The sequence below is a fragment of the Ptiloglossa arizonensis genome, chromosome 1 (genome assembly GCF_051014685.1).
Source record: "Ptiloglossa arizonensis isolate GNS036 chromosome 1, iyPtiAriz1_principal, whole genome shotgun sequence".
Taxonomy (NCBI): domain Eukaryota; kingdom Metazoa; phylum Arthropoda; class Insecta; order Hymenoptera; family Colletidae; genus Ptiloglossa; species Ptiloglossa arizonensis.
In genome coordinates, this window is record NC_135048.1 from 1904468 (window position 1) to 1923714 (window position 19247).

A 19247-nucleotide genomic window follows, 5' to 3' on the forward strand; every position below is an offset into this window, starting at 1 on the left:
AAGGAAGTCATTCGAACTTCGAGAGAGTTGTCTGAGTTTTAAACACTTACGAGAGAAAACAGAATAATCGGAAAAAGTCTCTTTTCTCGTAGAAATGTATGCTCAGTGTACAGTGTGAAGGATAAATTCTTCGTCTTAAATACAATAGAACCTCGATTATCAGAATATCGATCATCTGAATAATCGGTCAATGGAAATCAATTATAAGAACAATGTTGTCTAATAAGGATGAAAAATACACAAACTTTCCAATTAGATCGTACTTTTCCTTTCGTCCAATCAACATTTTTGTCACACACGATATCTTAAGATTTTTTAATTTGCTGAATTTATAAGTCCAATTCTGTTGGTAAAGTGTACTGTTTGTTTTATGACATTAATGGAATGAAAAGATGTTGTCTCACTCTTACAACGAAATTATGACTGAATTAGCAATTGAATATGGAATTTCTAACTATCGAATAGAATGTGCATCACAGTTGGACTGTAATTGATTCTTTTATTATTACTTTTGTAGTGAATTATTAGTGTAATCGTGACTTTTACTCAAGTAATCTTCACTGGAAATTACAATTGTAAACTTAATTATTAAGCAATAATTTTCTAAACATTCGATGAGAAATTACTTTATCTTCTACTGGAACTAGTAACGTAGTATAAACTTGTGCACTTTTGAAATAGTGTTTTAAATAACATTTTATTTTATTTCGAAGTTATTTCATTTTTGAAATATAAGGAGTTTTATTTCAAGCAATAGTTTTGAAAATATTAATAGTGCATTCGAAATAATGAAGTGTCAAAATAACAGACGTGTTTTAAAAATATAATATTATACACATTAGCATATTCTATGAATAGGAATAAGACAAAATTACAAAAATTATTAACTTCTTATTTACAAATGCGGATAAAAGTTTATAAGTAAACCTAATAAAGAATTAATTAGGTAATTATAAAAACGATAGATGGACTATTTGTCCAATTGCATTGTGGGTAATCTTCTTGACTATATTTTCTTAATGATGGTGAATATAAAGTGAGGGAGATACTTATTGCAATCCTACCTTGTTTATTAAATATGTACAGTGTGCAAAGTTCTGGCTCTACTTTAATGAAACGCAACTCCAGGTAAACAAATGAATTATTTTGTAGGGATGAAGTTTGTTTACTTTAAAAGGACGCTATTTAAGTAAAGTTAACACTTTGTACGTTTTACATATTTAATAAATAAGGAGGGACCTGAAGATGTATCTCTCTCTCCTTACCTCGATTATCATCAAGTGATTGCGGGTGAAAATACTGCTCGCATTGCCAAACGAAGATGGTTAAATAATCAATTTTGAACGTAATTGTTAGTCATTACAGCAACCAAAATATATTGATGTTCATATAACTCCTTCAAACGAATAAAATAATTATTAATTTTAGATTTTTTTTAGAATACTATACCTTTCTACTTATCCGCGGTTAGGAACTCCTCAGGCGAAAATAATAAAGTATAACATAAAGGTCATTCAATGAGATTTAGTGATAATAAATATACCGTCACTCGACGAGAGTCAGTGATAATAAAATTATTACTGCGCGAAGATATTCAATGTATCAACCATCGGTATTGATACTAATATCGAACAAGAATTGAGGAATATGCTGCAGTAATCCAATGTCGTATTTTATGTACTGTAATTGATGCTTCCTTGTACACAATATTCTCCATAAAAAAGTCCAACGTCGTTAGGTCTGATGAACGAGTTTGCCATAGTACTGGTGCACCACGTTCACTCCAGCGGTTTCCAAATCTGGTAGATATTTCATTTCTAACAGTTAGTGAAAAATGTGTTGGACATCCATTCTACCGGTACCACATTACTTTTCGTACATACAAAGCTACTTCTTCTTGTAAAGAGCACAATGTGTTTCGATCTAATATGGCGTGGATATCCTTCCTGTAATGTTTATCACTCATTATAATACTTATATTCGTATGTAAGGCAATTAAAAGCAAGTAAATATCACTGCGTTTTATAGCACGTATCAACAGCACTGTATTGCTATCAATGGTCGACATTTTCAAATAATATTTTTATCATTGTTTACCTTTGTTGACCTTTGTTGAATATTACACATTATTGCATTCACCTTATACAAGGTGTTAATTTTGATCTGGACACCTTATGTATCTGTTGATAAATGATCGAAGTCATTTAAAAGCAGTGTCTTGGATTCAGTATTTTCTAATTTTTCATGCTGCCAAAACAAGAATACGGTGTTTCATTTAAAAATCACAAAATGACCTTAAAATGACCTAGCAAAATTCAAAAGCGAATTCACCCTTTTGCGTTATTAGATTCTACCAGGAAGATGAAAGAAATTCATCAGGTTTTATTTTTCTCGTATCTTCTATTTCTTAATAATTGTTTCAAATCGCACGTATTTATAGACAGCTGTAAACTGGATACAATTTTTAAATGTTAGTGCTTGTGCAAGCAATAATCAGTTGATTTTCATGTATACTTTTTTAGTTCAATATCGTTCGAAGAGAAATTTTACATCTTTTTAATTCATTCACGTGTCTAATTCCAAGAGATGCGTGGCTTTCAGTTGTACGCAACAAATGATTAATTCTAGAGGTATTATACATTCCAGAACACAGTTGAGAATTCCATTTAGATATGAACGTGGCTTGGAGAAGTTGCATACTTGGTGGTTGACGGGCTAATTTCAATTTCGTTAGCGATATGTCTATGGATGCTTTATATAAATTATTTAATTTGAAGTTTATATGATATTTCAATTTTAACACAAACAGTAAAAATTCCCACATTAAATTGATATACTCATTAACCAAATAATTATTGACATTTCGTTCTTAAGAGATAGTTGAACAAAGATTTGATACGGTGCGTTCGAAGATTTGCAAATGTGCGTATTAGCAACGAAAATGTGCGTATTACCGATGGAGAAAAAATTTCAGATACGTACATATCTTTTTCGACGGTGAACATAATTCCTTATCAAGTAGCGCTTATGTATTGCATACTCATAAATATCAGATGTAACGGTGTTCAATTTATTGTTAGTAATAAGGTAATGAACAATTCATTAGAGAGTGACCTGAAAAGTAAATTATGTCCGAGTTTGATGTACCTATGTATATATTTCTCTTCTTTCTATTATGTGTTTCTAAGATGCGTGTGAATACATTACTGGATATGTATTAGGTCATCCCTTGAGAAATGTCGTTTTTTGACGGCGACTTTCGGTGAAAAAAATTAATACTTACATTTATTTTCGATCGTCGATATATTGACCATCAGTTTCGATTACCTTTTTCCATCTATCGGTCGACTTTCTTATTCCATTTTCGAAAAACTTCTGAGATTTTGAATCAAAATACTCGTTTAGTGCTGATTTTACATCCTCGCTATTGTTGAAATTTTGTCCACTTAAAAAATGTTGCATCGACCGGAATAGATGGTAATCGCTTGGGGCAAGATCCGGAGAGTATGATCGGTGTGGCAGAAGTTTCCAATTGAAATTTTTAATTTTTTCTACCGTTATCCTTGCTGTGTGTGGCCTAGCGTTATCGTGGTGGAATAGAACACCTTTGCGATTCACTAACGATGGTCGTTTTTCCATTAATGCTGCTCGAAGACGTTCAAGTTGTTGGCTGTAAATTTCAGCTGCTACGGTCTGATTTTGCTTTAAAAGCTCAAAATGAATAATTCTTCTAATGTCTTACCACACGTACGACAAAACTTTCCGGGGATGAAGCTCTGGTTTTGGGCACTGTAAAGATGATCGACCAGATGATAGCTATTGACGTTTTCGTTTGGGATTGTAGTATAAGACCGACTTTTCGTCACCAGTAATAATCTGATCGAGAAACGAACGATTATTTTGTCGATCTCGCAGGGAAGTAGAAATGTTCATGGGCTGGATACGGTTAGAAACCGTCAGTTCGTGCGGTAGCAATTTTCCCAGTTTCGATACTTTTCCCAATTGTATTAAATGTTTATGGACAGTACCGCTGCTACTGCCTAATCTCTCAGCAATTTCATCGATAGTTAATTGTGGTTCTAACTCGATCGAAGCTTTTAATGCCTCAGGATTGAACGCTGTTGGTCGACCGGATCTCGGTTCGTCGGAAAGCTCAAAACCACCTTTTCGAAATTTGGAAAACCATCTTTGACACATTTTCAAATTCAAAGCACGTGCACCGTACACTTCGCAAATGTTTTTACCCGTATCTGTAGTTGGACTACCTTTTTTGAATTCATATAGCGTACAATGCCGCAAATGAAGTTCGCACACGCTTATTTAAAAATTTTTTTTCAAGTGAAAAATGTCGATCAAACTGCATCCAACGCAACCGATAGACTGTCGAGAGAGCACTCTTTAAGCCACACAGAAAGAAGTTTCTATAAACACATCGCCGAGATGCGATTCAGGAGTTCTTTTAAAGTACGATAACAGACGACATTACTTATGGGATGACTTAACATACAAAGTGTTAGAAAACAGGTGTTCGTAACTTACAGGAATGATTTATTATGCATGCCAAAATGGGGCGGAAATCAAGAATCTCTTTATGTCCGAGATATTAGTTGCTGAAAATATGCGTAGAAGGTGTTAGAAGGGAAGGATTTGTACTTGTATGACATGCAAATCATCTAAGGCAGCGCTACCCAGTTTAGAGGCCCTTCGTGCGCCTACTTCCCCTTCCAATTGCCCATCCCCTCTCCCGAAACACACCTACTTTGTTAGAAAAACCCCGCAACGCTAAAAAGACACCGTTTTTGTCTAAGCAAACTCACAGACACTACGCATGACGTAGTTACGTATGCAATGTATAGTGTCGCGTTCAAGTGGAACTGGAAGACTTCATAGGTCTCAGGAAACCTCGTTTAAACTGTATCGATGTAGAAAAACCTACTTAACTTGTAGACGACGCTTACGATATCCAGCGATACTGTTCTGGTTCTTTAAAAAATAGTATAAAGTAGCATATGTAGTACCAGCTTTTATAGTCGTATTACGTGATGTCGTAAATTATTAAATTGCGTATGAGGTATGCATGTTCTTCCAGATAGTTATGGCTCTTGCCATAATACAGCTGACGTCTGTGCTCAGGCAGTAATATGAATTTCTCACGTTCAAAACATTTTGCGCGTAGCTTCATCAATTAATCAAATTTATCAAATAGCTCAGGCATAACGATTCAAACGCAATTTCGTTATTCGTGACGTTTGTCGTATTTTATTATTTAATATCACCTTTTACAGTTTCAGGCACATGTTCTCAAACACCACATATATTGACACTAATAAATAACTAAGAAAATATTGTAATTTGGAATGCAATTTGTTCTTGTTTGTTCTTGCATGTGTTTCCATTAGGGGTTGAAAACAGGGGTTTTGATTCTTGAAATAGTTATAAGAACCGAAAAAATGTTAAAACACTTTTGAATATATCGGTTTTATATTGGTTCTGTAACTGTTCTTTTTCGGTTCTATTTCGATTATGGTTCAGTTATGCGTTCTATATAATAGGTATACTGTAATAAAAATTAAGGCCATACTCGAGATAGAATAAAGAATCGCAATTTACACTGTTATTAGTGGCTCTTGTATGCGACATTTTTCCTACTCGTGGGAAAAACGCAACAAAAATTGAATATATTGTATAAAATGAACTGGTGCACTAATATTTATATTAATGTTAATAATAGTGCTTACATTAGTGTTAATAATACTCTAATAATAATTAAGAACTATATTGTTCGAAAATATTTCAAAACACGCGATGATTAGAGTAAATTACAGTGTTTAATGGAAAACTGCACTTCAAACAGCACTAAATCCATTTGTCTTGCTTGGTACATAAATTCTTCGAGAAATGTCGACAGAAGTTAGCAAATTTGATATAAATCGAAAAAGTTATCTAATACCAAAGTACAATTTCGGTAAAAATTGGCCCGAATAATGTACAAGGATTAAAAACAGAACATGAGATAATGTTTGGAGCGCTCTATATTTATAACGTAGAAAGAATACATACTATATCCCGAGTGATATCTTTTATCGCTTGTTTCTTGTCGAAAGCGAGAACGACGCGGAACGAGGGCGAACAAAGCGACTAGAAGCAAACAAGAAATGATACAAGACGCACGAAGCATTGATACTTCGTCTCGTTTCATTTTTTCGGTTCCTGATATTTTGTCCTTTGCCTGCGCGTACGGTACAAGATACGAGACGCTTATCCGAAGAAGGATCTGCACATTTTGATATCCTCTCGGGACTGCGCGCCACAGATCATTCGTGCGGACGAGTCGTATCAAACATCCTAAAAACGAAACTTTACAAAATATCGATACTACGTCTGTTTCATACTACACCTCGCTCGCTTTCAGTCCCTCTGACTCGTTTGCTTTTGTCGTCTCAGAGTGAGAATGAATTAAGAATAGTGGGGAAAGCGCCCAGTTCTCCGCTTCTAGACCAAACCCAGCTTTCAAATAAGAAATACTGTTGCAGTTTAGATGTATGATTGCTGCTAGCGGAGAAATGATCTCTTTCGAAGCGTACGTCGTGCACAACAACTATTGTGTCGTGGATTGCTCGATGCTAGTTGAGAAGGGACTGCTTTCTCACCGACGGTTACCATATGTCTGTAGTAGTACCGGCAGATTTTTTCAATTAGTAGTACGCGGGTGACTTATTTTTCTGGCTCTACATCGATGCAACAATTCGTCACGTCACCTTCTTCAATGAAACTATTTAACGGTACGGGTGCATCAATTATGTTGCGTATGAATCACGTTCTTCAATAAGGATCTGAATTTTCTCTTTATGAAGCAAGATTAAAAAATATTACGAATATGAAATTAAAAGTTATGGAACGACGAGTAAAATCTTACACAAGTGTTACGGATTCTATTTTCTTCTCGTTGTAGTTATTTATAATCATTGAAATCTAGTCGATGCTCTCAATCGATGTGTGGTGATATTATTGTTTCCTTCGCTGTGTGTACGAGATTAACATACCTATCTACCTGATATACAATAGTGCGAAGATAATTTTTAATCGTTTCTGGATCTCACAGATTTAGCTACTTGCAAACAATGCCATTGCCATTCGATAGTTTGCTTCAGAAAATGGCTGCTCGATCGGTTGCTTTGTTGATTTCGTTCATGCGTAACTTGTAGATAATATATCTAACAATTGTTCCGTTGTCTGCTACGTCTTCGAATTGTTATATCACTCGTTTTGATTGCTATTCTACACGAGTGTAAATAATCAAATCAGAAAATCAAATCTATTCACGCGTAATTTTCACAATTCAGTTCCGAAATGTTACTAGTACATCTCGTGCCTATTTGAAATAAACGTTAATTGCGCGTAATAAACAAGATAACTTTATTAGCGTAAATTTGAAGAGGGAGCGAAGATTGTTTAACGTTCTTTGGTATATGCAAAAAATAACGGTTAATCGCAAATCATCTGTAAAGGAATATCAAATGTCATTGAAAGCAGCAATAATTCTCGGTGCATATGTGATCTTCGAAGGAAACGAGGAACTCGGATAACAAGGGCCCCATTATTACGACAAATGATTGTTAAAGGGACGAAGGATTTTGGTACCTGTCCAAAACAGATACCTGACACAGTGGTGTACTAGTTAGCGCGATTCTCTGGCACATTTGTGCCACCCGAAATCTTCATTGACCGAGTCCCGTTTCAAATTTTTCGGGAAACCGATTATAATGTAAAGTTCCAAGACGTTTTGAGAAAATTCTCTTACGTATTTTTATAATGGAACAAACGAATTGGAAAGTTTCGTTTGGAACAGATTCAGATATTGTTCTTCTTCGTTTTCGTTTAAATTTACTTTTATTGTAAGTGTACTATAAGTAAATCTCGTCGCTAATGACCAACCACTCGACGCAATGTAGAACCGAACCATATAAAACGAGCTTCTTACGTTTATTTAAAAAAAACGACAAATTACAGCATACCGGCATTGATTATTAATGTCGTCGTGGCTATTCAATCTAATGTCACATTATTGGTTCTTAGAAGCTCCGCAATTACCGGGAAAACAGTTATTTAATTATACATTACACAATGTGGTACGAAATAGGATCAAATTCAATCTTTGACAAATACTCCGGAATATATGAACTAAAATCCTAAAGAAATTTGCAAGGTAACAACAATGCGGTCCAAAGTGGATACATCGATCATCTCTTCACACGATGCACAATATGTATTGTGAACGTAGGAAAAGTAAAATAACAAATAATTCTAGCAGAGTATTGCAAGGCATAAGAAATTTCCAATAAAGTAAGAGGTGCTACTTATAATAAATTTCAACTAGTATCAATTTCTATGGAGATTTCTATAATTTATGAAGGATTGCAGTTCAACAAATAAATAGAAACGATAGTATTTTGTAACGATATTAAAAATACTTTTACGACGATTTTCTCGAATGAGTTATTTATCTATGCATTGTCATTTCAGTAGTATTTACAAAGTGTTTATTTTAAAAGTGTTACTTATGCGAAACATTCGGTAATTTTTGTTTATTATTAGCACTCGTTGCCAGTATAATTTGTGGCACAGTCGTCGGAATTTGAATTAATTTAATATTTGGCTAATGCGAAAAATGAAATTTTTATAAATTCCCACTGTTGTCAATTTTCATTCACTAGCAAACACAGACAATGTTGCTCTTCGTTATAAAAGGATCGTTCGAAGAGTGTACTAAAAGTGAGAGCGTGAGATCATTGACACACTACAGTCAGACTGAAATCAAGTGGTCGCTTAACACTAGAACTATCGACGGATTTCGTAATATTAAGGTATATCTTATATATATATCTAAACGAGAATCAATCGATGGGGAAAAAGAAGAATTTATAAAATTGATTACATGCGTAAAATAGAAAAATCGTAACGTCTTCAGAAAACGTACTGTGAAATTTAAAGTAAATTTTATTATGAAAGCAGTTGTAACCAGTTATTTCGACTGGTTGGTAAATCTAGTGTTAAGACTATTCTAATGCTTCCCCTACCATACCGTTTAACTGATACGCTTCTCTGTTTGGCTTCTTTGGGTGAACCCGTAGGTATGAGCTCTCTGTTTCTTAAACGCGCAGAAATCAGCATAGCATACGAGGATCACGTGTGACCACGTGATTTACAGTCAAGGAAGTTGTCTTAAAAAACCGTTTGAATTTTGCTCTGACGATAGTTTCTTCCAGTTATAAAACACTTCGAGAATTACATAATATCACCATTTGGATATTCAGATATTCATCACTATTCGTTCCAGTAAAGTTAATTCTTTCTTCACTCTCTTAAGTGATATCCAGTAACGGAATCAAGCGAATGGTAAATAGTATCGAAACATGGCCCACTGAAACGTTATACTTTAAAACTACAATTCTAAACGAATCTATTTAGATACAATCAAACGAAGTGCATCCGATTTTAATTGAACCACAGTTTGTATTAAATACGCGTGTAGTTGAAGTTGTATGTATGCAAGTTCAAACTTAAATTATGTATTATACAATTATATAGAGTCGCTAAGATTTTGTGTATAAAATATTTCTTTATCTATTGATGTGCTAAGAAAACATTTCGTATGAAATACATAACATCTTGCCTTTTTATAGATATCGATCGAAAAGACGAATTCGATGACTAATAATAAGGCGATCTTGAATTGACCTTAAAAATATGCTATGTCATTTAAGAAACTTACCGTCACTTTGATATCTCTGAAAAAATAAGTTACAAAAAATTAAAAAGTATTCGTTCAACGAATCCCGTCGATTACAATGTATTTCGTGTGAAATATTTCTTAATAAAACCAACGAATGAGATATTCCTGATAACAGTTCTCATTGACTCATTGTGTACAATGTTCAAGTGCGAAGGTGAGTAAATTGCTCGGCTGTCAAAGACGTGTAGTATAAAAGTTATTGTTCGAAATTGAATGTGTGTTGAGTCTCGTTTCTAAATTATTTCTGAAGCCTTCGTCTCCTTGACAGGTCGTATTGTACTCCTCAAGAAGCTACAGTTGGTTAGCGATTGAATGATACTCGTTTCCGAGCACAGGGATTAGATACTATGATTGGTTGGTTAAGTATTGAACAAACTTCTTAGTAGAACGCAGAAGTGGAAGACGCTGCGATAACGCATAAAAAAGACTCGAGTTCTTTCATAAATGCAAATTGGATACGCGATACCCTATTATGCAGAGTTGGGTAAATCGTTAGTATTGCTGGGATATTGAATTACAATGGTTCTTAAGATGTAATTTAGTGGAACGGGACTTTCAATTAAATGTTTTTTCGTGGATGTTATCGGAGATAGGTAATCATTTCGCTACGCTGGAAAGGATAATTAGTAGCAGAGCTATGCAAAATGTGGATTATAGTCGAGTGGTGTGCAGAGATGTACGCGACAAGCAGTGTCTAATGGGATAATGCCCTGTTTCTGCAGATGAGTTCGCAGTTCGCAGAACCCCAAGCCTATTACATGCAACTTTATCAGAAGGGGATTGAAAACAATGTTGTATAATCTACTACCGTCTCTCGTTCGTCCTCGACGGAACATATAGTATATGCATATAATACTGTAATATGTGTGATTCTCGATCACCTTTTACGTATGCATTGATTCGTATGTAAATTAATCATTTATCGTACACTTAAGGAATGTTCGATGCGAAACGCGTGATCAATATCGATATCGTTACGTCTTCCAACTATAGTTGGACAAATTATTTTCTATATTGAAATCTGAGACTTCATTATCGAAATATAAGCTTTCGTATTTTTTATTCCTGTGAACGCCATAGACACATGTTTTTCGTAGGTGAGCACACGTAAATACCTATGCGCGCACCCTATAATTAGTCAAATACCATATAAGTAGCCTCTACTGGTAGTTTCAACAATGCATCAAACTTTAATTGCTTGCACTCTAGTAACGAAGCTTCAGATTGTAAAGTAAAGTACGATACTTCAGGGTTCATACTTGAATGTAAAAGTACCTATGTAGTTGCCATCCTAGTACAAAATTTGCTGCAATCTAACAACTTTTATAGCTCTTACGACCAATTGTGTTGTTTACGTCAAATTGAGACAAAACATTCGTTACTGAATTTTGATTAATTAAAGTTTCAGATTTAAAGCGACAGGTACACGTAATACATTCGCATCGACTCGCGATCGAATCAAAATTAACTCATAACGCGCGTTAATCGCTATTCGGTTATAATCCTCGCTGAAACCCAGCAGTATGTTGTATGGTATGCAGAATTGAAATCCAGTATCGCCGCGTTTGTCATGTAATTCGAACCAGAGTTCGACAATGCTTTGTTCTTGCCCGTTAACGAGAAATAGATAAATTTTCAGAGTCATTGTTTCAGAATTTCGACTATGTCAATGTCAACTTCGTTCAATTCGTATTGAATTTCATCAAGCATGACGGTGACACGATTATTTCGAGAATTATAGTTTTGATCTCTTTAATAAGCTCCTACTTTCGTTAAAGTAAGGAATCCGGTATAAATCTTGTTTTATCGGTATCTTTATCTCGTCGTTGTTCTCGAACATGGTATTCGCATACGGATTGTATAATTATAAATATACTTAAATATAAGTTCGTTATATTTCATTATTAAAAAAATTCAAAATGAAAGTAAGGGAATTATTGCAGTTGGAATCGGATGAGGAATATTACGATAGTAAATAGTGTAGTGGGAATCGACTAAGTAGTCCTATAATATAACGTTTGTGTAAGTTCGTTCATCAGCAGTGTTCAAGATGTTAAACGTTTTTCTTATTCGTTACTACCTTTTCTTAATCGTTACTACTGCTTAATGTGATTACTAACGATTAATATGAATTGCTGTAGAAAATGAATGTTTAATAAAATGGGATTCTTCTCTTTACTGTATACAATGAGAGTGCAGTGAGTAACAGTAATTTATCAACATTCGAACGATTAAGATATTTTGTCTTTTCTGCTCAGCATTTATTAAAATGTGTTGTTTTCTTCGGTAGTTTCTGCTCAGCATACTCGCGAATATGTACTGGCGAAAATGTACAATAAAAAATATAGGTAGTCTCGTGCCACCTACTTTAGCTTCGTCGTTAAAAATATTCAAAATGAAAGCAAGGGAATTATTGCAGTTGGAATCGGATGAGGAATATTACGATAGTAAATAGTGTAGTGGGAATCGACTAAGTAATCCTATATCTCGCCGAAAGAGTACTCTGCTTTATCTTACGACATTTGAACTTTGATCGAAAAACTACTTTGGTTTCTTGCAGAAAATTTACGGAGTTCCAAATACAACAAAAATAATTCTTTGTCCGATTTTATAGAAGAAGTGTCTTATCTTGTCGTAAGTACGTCATTTTACCAAAAGATTGTTTCATCTCTTTTGTTTAAAAGAAAAAATGCTTCGGTTCTTATCTAAAGATCTATCTTATCGACGGAATACTACTTACCGACGGACGAAATTCTCTCTCTCCTTAAAACGATCATCCAGCACTGTTATATCTATATTGCAACAATTAAATGGAAAGTATAAATTTGTTTGAAAGAAATGCTTGAAGATAAATAGAAATGTATTGAACTTGATCTTACAAAGATGTCTGTATCTGCAATACGAAAGCATGATAATTTGAAATCAAAATTTGTAAAGAGACTAATTGAGCAAATCTAAAATAGGTGTAAATGATGTTTCTCAAATTGAAATATTTAAAAGTATTTTTTCCAAACAAGTATTTTTTGTATCGTTCCAACCTCTATCTAGTTTCTCTTTAGGATAAACATAATTTTCGAGGATTTCGAATCTTTGCCAATTCGAGGACATATACATTACTTTCGGAAAATGAAATAAAACAGAACATCGATGTTTTCAAGGTTCTAGAATTGAATACCCTCTTAAGCACACAGTTACGTGTGATGTTAGAAAAAGTTCCACTTAATCTCCGCATGTATTTTGTAGCTTCAATTTCCGAACGTAAACTCATTGAATGTTAAATAAACTTCTGATGTCATCTAAAATGCATTGTATACGAAATTCCATTAACAACATTAAAATTCTTTGCCAGAGAATTAAACGAGCTTTCCAGCAAATCCCAGTAACATCTGTATCTTCTAGAAGGATAAGAAGATTAAAAAAAGGACTTCTACATGCTTGCATTTAAATGCAACGTGGTCATATTAATTGCCTCTCGTGAAAGTAAACAGATGTAGGTTGCTATAACAGAAAAGTTAAACCGGGGAACAGAGGCAAACAGAGAATGTTAGTGTGTCGCACGTAGGAAAAATACCACGAGTATTCTATTAATACAAGTTCGTATCGTAACAACACTCTTTTCGCGAGTAGTTCACTTTTGGTATTTCAAAAAAATCCATGTATCATAAGCTATACAGACAAAAATAACTTCGATCAAAATCTGGCTGGTTAGAATGTTCGGTTGTGCGTGTAGAGGATACGAAGGACAGCAATATCTCTTCTATCGGAGAAGTGTGAATGTTCCAGCGAATAGTGCGGTAAACGCCAAAAAAGAGCTAGGACTCGTCACCCCGGAAACCAGCAACGAGCGTCTTACTATATGCATCAAAGGCTTGCGGCCTCCAGTATACTTTACCCAGAGTGTTGTGCAGTCAATGGTACACCAGTTAAGAGATTCACAGCAGACCACGTTGAATCCCCAAAGCACGTTGGTTTGCCAGAAATAGGATGTGTTTTAGCACAGTGTATAATATCTTACAATTAGTAGATTTAGAGGATTCATTTATAATAGATTCATTTGAAATTTACTTTTACATTGAAGAATATTTGTATTTATTGCACGGATAAAAATAATTTGACATTGATATATGCAAAATTTAAAATATGTTTGTAGATCCTGAGGGTATGTAATACTCATTAAATTGAGTAAAGAATGTCAAAATTAGAAGCAATTTTCAGTTTTGGTAACGTCGGCGACTTATTTGATGCTTCGACAGTTAGAATAATATTATAATATTATAATATTATAATCAAATAAATATTCGAGTAACACTTATTTTACTGATAGCAAAATTTCTGTACATATACATACACGTACATATGCATAATTATTCAACAATCTTTTGACCATATTAATTTATGATCCTTTTCAGATTTATAAATATACAAGTCTATGATACAAAATTTTTAATTACAGTAAGAATTTAGACCATAATTCACACGAAAGAAAGGAAGGGGATATTAAGTGAATATAGTAATTTAAGCATTACTAACAAGCAATGAAAGGAAATGAAAAGAAAACTGACACAGTTGAGACTACGAAATAAATAAACGAAGTTCATTTTAAGTAGTAAGACATTTCGGTTTTATGGCTCAAAGTTTTTTTTCCGATGAGACACCTTTCCTTGTATTACTTAATTACTTAATCAATTTGAATGAAACGGAAGATAATTTGCTTCGACTTATAAAATCGCGTGTTTGTCTTCGATGATAATTTCGACCCGCAACAGAGGCTTCAAATTTAATTCCAAGACTCTTGATTGCCGTTCGCACAGTATTCGCCTCGTTTCATTAAAGCTCCGTAACTAGTTAGCTCATCTTCTTGGTATTTCTCAACGTCTTCCTTCCTCAGTAGAAAAGCACGATTCCCTTGTTTCACATTGTATGACCTGAAGGTTAGGAGGATCTAATGAGCAAACCGATCTGCTGGCAAAAGAAAAGGCACCTCGTATATATGGTGTTGCCAAAATGTGATGATAACTTTCAATACTATCGTATTGTTAAATAACAAAAAGCACTACCGATGCTAATAAGGAATATAAACGTTGCGGTAGTTATACGTTATAGATTAGAGAATTTCAAAATATATTCTTTCAAAGTACAAAAAGATATTTGTGAATTATTTACGTGAACAAAAATACAATTGTGATCAATTATATTACAGGAGACTTTAAATTATTTCTGAGTTTCCAATATTTAATTATTTTGATATTATAATGCATACCGTTATTATTTTATTTGTTAACAAAAGCACAAACCAAATATTTAGCACATATTTATTATATATAGTGTTCATTTTGAATATATGTAAATTATTTATTTTAAACAACTAATTAAGGATAATATATTTTCAAATTTTCAATAGGGTGGTACAATTAACAAAGTGATTGTAATTTATCAAGATTTCATATTATACTATTATTATTTTCTTTTACGTAGTTTCGAGGAAAATGTTTCGGTAGTCGGATATCGGCACTTTCTGTTACTAATGAGCCCGTTCAAGTGAATATACAGGGTGAAGCAATAAGTACCAGTATTTTTAATATCTTTGAAAGTATGAAGGAAAAAAAAACTCCGAATAAATAATTGCACATCACGAAATGGGTTATCATATTGTGAGAACGAGTTTTTTATAAGTAAAGTCTCTTATGAGATACGTAGACTGTTTTAAAAATAATGAGACTATACTTACACAAGTTTTTTCGTGTTACACTTTGAAGAATCAAAATGATCACTTTCAAAGTATTTCCCCTGGGAAAGCAATGCTTGATTTATTAATTTTAATTAGATTTAGTATTCCAAAAAATGTTTTCTTTAACAATATCGAGAAGCGATGTCGGTTGGTTCAATCGGTTTTGAGATATGGTGCACGACAGTTTTAAATACATAGAACTAAGAAAAATGAATTGAAGATTTTGTATTGACTTTCTAATAAATAACTCCCATTTAGAACTTGGCCATTCCAAAACCATACAATACGTCCTTTGCTTTCTAGAAAATGTTTTCTTGCACTATCTGCTGTTGTATCCTGGCGATTATACAATAGTTTGTTCTGTCACCTAGAAGATACGTTTCTTTGTAATTCATGAACATCAGTGGTCATTTTTAAAGTAACGGTGCACGTGTCTAATATCTTCTTTATCGGCACTAAATTCCTAAATACGATTATTTTGTAAATGTTAAATTTAGTATCAAACGAATCTCTAAGATAATTCTGATTCAATCTTCACATATAAATTACAACAATCAAAATATAAGTGCTACTGTTTAAAAAAATATTCGAATATTCGAAATATGTGAAACATACAATTCACTGCTGCTAAATGAATGGCAGTTTGAATATTTCTTGAACCATAATACACGTCTTTCGTAGTAAGCATGTTTAAGACGTATTGAGTCTTTCATTGCTATTTTACATGTGTTATTCCAGACATCTCTCGAATAAATCATTCACTGACACATCTTCATATATATACGACAGATTACCCTTACACCTTATCCTTAGGAGGGATACGTGAGAGAACTAACTAAAACTTCATTCACTCAGTGAACGACGCCACTTACACTAGCTATCATTTCTAATAACACAATAGTCGTACTGTAGAATTCCATGAGTGAAGCAACTGAGATATACTTTTAAAAGGATTGTTCAGATTCATATTCTTAAACTTCCTATTTTATTTGTTTTACTTCTTTTATTTCTTTTTAGGTTATTTGTACCATTGAAAACAAGTATGCTAGATCACGTGGCAAAAAGGTTAAGAAAAGCTGTTGTAGAACAATGATTGTCTAATTTTTGGAAGGTAGCACCCTAATACGGGAAAGAATCTCTGTACTGGAGATTTATATATAAAATATTTGTTTGTTTTAATTAATTAAAAATTAGGTTGCTCTTATTGGTTGAATTTTTCACTAATGGCGCATATACTGTTATTTTGAATATTGCAACATAGAAATAACTGCTGAAGATGTAACTGAATATTCATAATTAAATTTCTCAGTGATATAACACGGTGATATTATCACAAGATTAAAAGATGTCATGGATCACTATCAGTTAGAATTTTATTTTACCCTCTGCACTGAAACTCGTCTCTGAAGGGTTTAAAATAATACAAACAATAAACACCAATAATAACTATATTAATAGAAAGAGATGTTTAAGTTATCCACATTTTTCTACATGAAAAAATGTTTTTATACCCCCCTTGAATTGTAAAGCACTCCTTTCCTTTCTAGATATCGGGTCCTCCATTGTGGAAAACACTGTTCTCAAATTGAGAAAACCTCTTAAATGAAATATTATATTTTCCTGGTTTCCAATGGTCACTTTTTATGAGAGACTAAATTTCCAATTTGTCCTAAAATTTGTGTGAAATGTTCGTAGCGAATACTGACAATATTAGTAACATTTTCCAAGATACAAAATCGATTATAGTTGAATTTCATTGATCCTCTCTGTAAATGAGAATAATATCGAATTTCTCTGCAAAAGAATATATCCTAGGCGATGGATTGAATCATCGATGCTAATCATCACAATATCTGTCACAGATGCTAGTAAACTGATTGTGAATTTGCAGTTAGAATATCGTGGTATTCTAGCTCATAATGTATTTGAAAAATTTGATTTCAGTAAGTAAAACATAGTATCACGTTTTCAAAAGAAATGTTACACGGTATCTACAATAGAGATTATCCAATTTGCTATTATCGGCTTTGTCATTGAGTTTATTAATTTTAACGATACGTGAACAATTTAAACTATGATTATTACAAAAATTTGTATAATAACGTTGAACGACACTTACGAATCATTTCGGTCAATTTCAAAAACTTCTATCAACTTTGATAGCTAAAAATATATATTATCTTTCTAGAAAAATTTTTTTTCCCTTTCATCGTTATGTTGGAAAGTTTGACCTTAATTAGGTCCTGAACAATTTTTTTCATACATTTATAAGCAACAAAGATATATAAATGTTTCCATTTATATGGTCTAGTCTGTATGTTTATGCACTTGACAATCTTGCCTTGAACAATATAATTGTACCATCAATTATAGTACACTGTGTGCATACCAAAATCACACATGTGACTTTGTATACGATGAGAAAAAAGAAAGAAAAATTCATTGTGCGTTAATTTATAAAAATTTTTAGCAACAGGCGCAAGTTCTCGTTACCACCGAATCGATAAATAAAATAATAAGAATAATTTATTAAAATGCTCAATGTTAAGACATTTCAAAGGATGAGTTTATTTATGAACATCTGAAACGCGCAATTTTTGAAGAATATCTCTTGTGAATATTCATACACCTGTCGACTTATTATGCGAGGGATTAAGGCCCTAAAGGTTGCACCATTGTCGCAAAGTTTACTCATTACGGCCGACCACGTGCACTTCTAGCGATTTACTACCTTGTCCTCGGTAATGATTGACGTATCATAAACCCATAATCAGACTCTTGCAATCAGTGGTACCACCAAATGTGCAAACTTCCGAACTCAATTTTCCAACACACTTCGTAACGTAATCTTACATTCCACGTTTGACAAGGTGAACGAACGTTACAATTTGATAAAATTGACCCCTGATAGATGTCTTGAATACTGATTTAGATATATGATAATAGTTTACATTATATACTTACATTTACCGAATACGAGTTTATTTAAAAAATATAGAACGTTGAATTTTTTAATTTTTGTCTATTTAAGCGAAAACGGTCGGCACAAACGACACCTCTATTCTTTGTTTTCATCGAAAACGATTAGCCTTATAGAATGAATTTTATTTTAAATTAACAAGTCGTTTTTATAAAGTAAAAATTGTAAACGAATTTTTATAATGAAAATTTTCGGTGTGTACTCTTAATTTAAAAAATCCGGAAAAACGTATTTTGCTATAAAATAATATTATTTTTCGATTAATTCACGTAAGATAGATTTTGCACTGCTGAAAAATAATGATTTAGTATGATTCTCGCTGCATATAATATTATTTATTCACGCGCATATGCATTTGAATTGGGACTTTTTTGAAGGTTTTCTATGACTTTTTTCTAGTAAGAGTAATTTAAATTGACCGTAACGTTAAAATATTATATTAACCGTTACGTTAAACTGCGATGTAGTTACAAACCAAGTTTATTTCTAAATGATCACAAAAATAAATGCATTTTTCTTATGTTCAAAAATTTTGTTCGAATAGTAACACAATCAAATTCAAACTTTCCGTTCCTTTTTTGCGGATTGTAGTTTCATATTTGCTTTCCCGCTGTATCGGTTTCTTCTTAAAGTATTATAAAAAACTGTTTTATTATCTTTCAACTATATACGATAATCCCTCGTCCCTGTAATCCTCCTTCGCTTGGTTTATTAAAAAGGAGTTTCACTTGACCTTATTTATGTGA

The 19247-nt window shown here is 33.1% G+C and overlaps 1 protein-coding gene across 1 annotated transcript; it reads right to left on the reverse strand.

The window, feature by feature from the left end:
• Nucleotides 1–2172: 2172 nt before the first annotated feature.
• LOC143151615 (histone-lysine N-methyltransferase SETMAR-like) lies at nucleotides 2173–4830 on the reverse strand. The gene is made up of 4 exons (XM_076320983.1): nucleotides 4818–4830; nucleotides 3994–4265; nucleotides 3328–3702; nucleotides 2173–2247 (listed from the first exon to the last, which is right to left on the reverse strand). The coding sequence occupies exons 1-4, from the start codon at nucleotides 4828–4830 to the stop codon at nucleotides 2173–2175; spliced, it is 735 nt and encodes a 244-aa protein (XP_076177098.1).
• Between the last annotated feature and the right edge of the window lie 14417 nt (nucleotides 4831–19247).

What these genes read in the sequence shown, in the direction of transcription:
- LOC143151615 (XM_076320983.1), bottom strand. An exon ending in ATTTAATACAATTGGGAAAA is followed by an intron (nt 3,703 to 3,993) that starts GTATCGAAACTG and finishes GAGCTTTTAAAG; the next exon opens with CAAAATCAGACCGTAGCAGC. An exon ending in CGACCGATAGATGGAAAAAG is followed by an intron (nt 2,248 to 3,327) that starts GTAATCGAAACT and finishes TTGTTTTGGCAG; the next exon opens with CATGAAAAATTAGAAAATAC.